General features: G+C 34.8%; 1 protein-coding gene and 1 long non-coding RNA gene across 2 annotated transcripts; one reads left to right on the top strand and one right to left on the bottom strand.

Annotated features, from left to right (window-relative positions):
• Window positions 1–461: 461 nt before the first annotated feature.
• On the top strand, window positions 462–1686 carry LOC144558438 (uncharacterized). Its single transcript, XR_013512910.1, has 2 exons — window positions 462–646; window positions 1412–1686. It is a non-coding gene; the product is annotated as an uncharacterized LOC144558438 (long non-coding RNA).
• LOC144558437 (putative purine permease 11) lies at window positions 1448–4893 on the bottom strand. Its single transcript, XM_078307286.1, has 2 exons — window positions 4744–4893; window positions 1448–2884 (listed from the first exon to the last, which is right to left on the bottom strand). Exons 1-2 carry the CDS (start codon window positions 4778–4780, stop codon window positions 1716–1718), a joined length of 1206 nt encoding a protein of 401 aa, XP_078163412.1. The 5' UTR covers window positions 4781–4893; the 3' UTR covers window positions 1448–1715.

The following is a 4893-nucleotide window of genomic DNA, read 5'->3' as shown; positions in this document are numbered from 1 at the left end:
GGTACACAAATAAACGAGATAATATTTTGTATAATTTGGTCTTATGGGTTCTAACCAACGCAGTTGCTAAACCTTAATTTGAAAATGGTGTAATGAAAAGAAAAAACTTCTGAAAGCATACAGAAAATTTATATATTATCCTACATGAGTCATGAGATATCAATTATTTATATTAAATATGTAAAATTTAGTAAATTTAAAATGTTCAGAGCTTCAAATTCCGGATTCAAATTCTAACAAATTCAGAGCTTCAAGCATTTATATTTAAAGTAACTCAATTTTTGGGTTTTAGATGGGGATTGTCTGTCTCGAATCCATCTTTTAGAATTACCTTGGGATTCAAATCTGTCGCTCGGAATGTGTGCGCTCCACTTTAAAATGAATTGTTGCGGATTCGAATCGGACGGTTCCGATCTAAAACCCAAAAATTGGGTTCACTGGATCTGAATGCACATAAACACTGTTTTCAGTTTTCACAGATAACTGAGTCGCCTGAGTAAGCCTTATATCTTGATATTCTCTTAATAGGCCCAATAAAAATAATCCTGGCCCAATAAACTGGATAGGCCCAGAAATTTTGGTAACTTGCCAGAAAGTGGGCTTTTACTAATTTTAAGTAAAGAGTGACCGCTGACCAGTGACCACTGTATACAAAATCCAGTGTTCTAAATGGCGGCGCTATAGCTTTTTCGGACCATAAACGCTAAGTTATGAGATAAAAATACGCTAACTCAGTTACGATCGCTATAGCTGTAATAGCTGACCGCTATGCGCGACGCGCTATAGCTACCGTTATGCTACATAAGCCTTTTTTTTGCAATTTATATAGGTTTCAATACTTCTATTCTTATTTCTAATGCTACATGGTTTTCTACGATAAGTATACTAAAACAAACTATGTGCTTATGTTTTTATTTGTGATTTATTCTCTCATTCTATATCGAGAAATATTCAAATATTAATTCTTCCTTTTGATTGCTCTTCGTATAATATTTATTTATAAAATTATTATCGTTCGTTTCAATTGAAAGCTGGTTTTAATTATTATTATAATATATAAAATGTTTAAATATGTATACTTACTTCATTTACCTTATAAAATTAATTGCTCTTCATCTATTATAATATGTAATACTATGAAGTATGAATTATTAAATAATATTACTTTTTAGATCTTTTTTTTTCCTTTTTATTTGCGTAATTGATAAAAATTATAGACATAGATTAGTTGTCATTTAATTGTTATTTAATTCTTCAATATTGATTATGTTGATAATTAATAGAAATATAGAATATAAAATTTGAAAAGGAAAAAAAAACTGTGTATGATAGCTTCCGCTATAACCATGCTATTCGCAATAATTTTTTTTTTTTTTTGTCTCCCCGCTGTGCTGCTATAATCGCTATTTAGAACCTTGATAAAACCCAATGCAAATATTTAAATGTACCTCAAAATTCAAACCTATATTTATATTTCAACTTATACTAATTGTTTAAAGAGTACAGTGTAGTTCCCCAAGGAAAAACAACAACAGTGAAACTCATGGAAGCATATTGGATATATTGACAGCACTTCCAATTACCAATTTTGTGTTTGTAATTTCGTATTCCTACACAATCTCATACCAGTATAAGAAAAGAAATAGGAATCAGTAATTCATCTTTATACTTTTCTTTTTAACATATTCTTACCCTTTCGTTTTAAACATTGGTACTCAACTTTGAGAATCCAATTTCTTGGCAAAGGCAACTGGGTCAATATCCTTCTGATTTTCTTCTTCCGCTATCTGCTTCGCTTTTGAATCATCTAAATAATTCTGATAAATATATGACAAGAATCCCCATACTGCAATCAGCATAGAGACCACCTTAACCCCATTCATCGAATCATGAAAGAAAATCACAGCGAAAACCGGCACGATCGGTAGAGCAAAGGTGGAAATCACATTAGCAAACAATGATGATACTAACGAGATCAAACCGATGAGTCCAACTGAGAAAACTTGCCAACCAACTGCAGTCCCAACCAAGGTCAAGGCGTAAGAGGCCTTCCCTGTTTCGTACCCTTGAAACTCAGCATTTATCCCCTTCCATTCACCCGACACGAATAAACCGACCACTGTCACAAGAGCAGCAATAGTGTTGGTGTACATCTGAAGTTCTAAAACCCATGAGAAAGTTTGGGCCTTTATCACCGTTTCGAATGTCCATTGCATGAGAGAAATCAAAAGAGAGAACACAGCGGATGCAGCTACAGTTAACACAAAACCAAGAGGATACTTGCCATTAGGTATGTTTGAGTCACTAGAATCTGAATTCACACCGAGCAGTGCGGCCGAAAATGTGAGAAGCACGACCGAGTTGAAGATCAAAGCAGTAAATTTCTGCTTGTTGATAAAGTACGAAAAAACCGCATTAAATCCAAGTTGAGAGGCACAAATAAGAGAGTATGTCGATACGGGGAGGTAGAGTAGGCCATACGAGTACATGAGGTTATCGCCAGCTATTATAAAGCCAAGCACAAAATATATAGGAACAATTTTGCGTAGCGGAGGCCGAGCGACGGGTGACTTTCTGGGAATGAGGAGAAGGGGTACTAGGAGAAGTGGTGCACCTGCGGATTGTACTAGAGTTGCCATCCACAAGCTATTGCCGCCTTCATTGAAATAAAATCGGCCGAGAAGAGTGGCAATTGTTTGGCCAGCGAGGACCGACACAATATTTAGCAGCACCACAGTCCACCACCTCCACCGTTTGAGTATCGAATGCAGCGAAAGCTGTGATGGCGACTGCAACTGCGGTAGCATGGCGTGATTGGGTTGGGGAAGAGAAATGACATGATCTTTTGCGGGAGTCGAGTCTTCCTGAGCTCGACTGGGATTACCTGTTTAAAAGAGAGAGTACAAAAAACAAAGTATTGATTAGTGTTTCTAATTGCTTGCAGATGGTTTTAATTTATTGTCTTTTTACTATGCATTTTCACATGAAACCTTATTGTGGCCTCATATATAAATCTATATATATTCTCTTCATAAAAAATGAGGATGCCGCATATATATGTATATAAGCAAATGCACGAACTATATTTTAAAAACATTGGAGAATGCCAGAACAAGATATCTGAAAATTAGTTTCAGATAAAAATGGTTCTAATAAAGAGAGAGAGAGAGAGAGAGTTAAAAAAATGGTTGCTCTGTAAACAAAGATAAATTTTCTTCTGATTTTTTTCAGGACTGAACAAGCTGTTGCTCCTAAAATGGGATCAATAATTGTTTTTCTAAGGCAACATGTGGTTGTTTACTAGTTAGACTTGAGCAAATCTGATCCTCTTCAATTAGTGAGTTAGTGATGGAATCAATATCAAATAACCTATAATTAATAAAATTCATACTGCTGTCAACATCAGATCGATCTTCTTTTCATTCACTTTGAGTTGTAGCAAATATATAAAACATGTCATAAAACTAGACCTGAGCACGTGCAATTATATTAATTAGTAGGTAGTGCCCATGCATCCTTTTGAATTGTAGTAAAGAAGGTAATTACCGATTTAATTAAACTAAATTATAACATTTCAATTGTCAGCCATCAAAGAAAAAAAAAATTAACACGAGATAATTTGTGAAAGAACCGTAATTAAACCCAACTGACACTGAAAGTTGTTTCTCAGATGTTAAATTCATGACCCAATATATATAATACATAAATTCCTGATTGGAAGCCCTTTTTTATTCATTTTTTGAGACTTTGAATATTTAACAGCACCAAAGATGGAATAGTGTTTTTTTTTTTTTTTTTTTTTTTTTAAATGGTGGTTGTCGTCAATGGCCAAAGATGGAATAGTTGCAACAGTTATTGATTGGTCCCACATAGATAATTAATTATGTGGTGATCGTCCATTTCAGATCAAACGATCCAAATCAGATTTGACCAAATGGCTCTCTCAGATCATTCAACAATGTCTCAAGACTCTGACTCTTATGGGGTGCGTTTGAATGTAATTCTCGAAATAACAAGAATAGTGCTAATATGGAGTTAGCGCTATTTCATTGTTTGAATGGATTATTAAGAACAATGCTAATTCCAGAAATAGCTCTATTCTTTGATTCAAACGTAGAATAGTGGAGAAGAATAGTCACTAACTCAAAAAAAATACTAATCCTATACTATTCTTGAGTATCCAAACGCATCCTTAGCTGGTGAGTTTCGAATTCATATCACCTAAGGTAACATAATATTTCTGTTTAAATCCGGACTGTCTTAGCAGGATCCGCACGAATATTAAAGGGATCCAGTGCATTCCCGCTTGGGTCGGATTGATTCGAATTATGATCGAATGGTCCGGATCTAAAGAGAAATATTATGTTACCAGTTCGGAGTGATATAAACTCGTGAGTTTCTAATTAATCACATAAAGATATTACAAAGTAACTTAATCACATGATGCTTTTTTACAATTGATGTGGTCACATCAATTAAATTAACAAAAGGGGAATGCATAATTTGATGGAAAATTCAAGTACACCAATTGAGTATCCTCCCTTGTGGTACTACTCACTGGCATGTGGGCCCAAACACTGGCATGTGAATTGCTCTGCTCACACTTTGGCACTTTGCTACGTAGATTATATATATAGTCGCAGAACAGTGGTTACCAAGTATAAATATTCACTTTTGCTAGTCAAAGAGACCCCATTAGAGCTTAATTAAATGGATTACAGAGAGAGAGAGAGAGAGATGTACCTTGGTTACGGAGTTCAATTTCCTGAGGTTCAGCCATGGCATGCAAAAGAAAGAAGAAGGCCTATAGTTATTAATACCAGCTTGTTGCTTATGCTTAGGGGCACCAAAACATGATACTTAATTAGATACTCCTCCAAAAGATATATTAAT

This window comes from Carex rostrata, chromosome 8, assembly GCF_964058835.1.
Source record: "Carex rostrata chromosome 8, lpCarRost1.2, whole genome shotgun sequence".
Classification (NCBI taxonomy): Eukaryota; Viridiplantae; Streptophyta; class Magnoliopsida; order Poales; family Cyperaceae; genus Carex; species Carex rostrata.
Note: the sequence above shows the minus strand (reverse complement) of the source record. Positions and strands in the feature narration are given on the sequence as shown.

Coding starts and splice junctions, on each gene's coding strand:
- LOC144558437 (XM_078307286.1), bottom strand. CDS start 4,780: ATGGCTGAACCTCAGGAAATTGAACTCCGTAACCAAG. Junction 2,885..4,743: donor AATTGAACTCCGTAACCAAG/GTACATCTCTCT, acceptor TCTTTTAAACAG/GTAATCCCAGTCGAGCTCAG.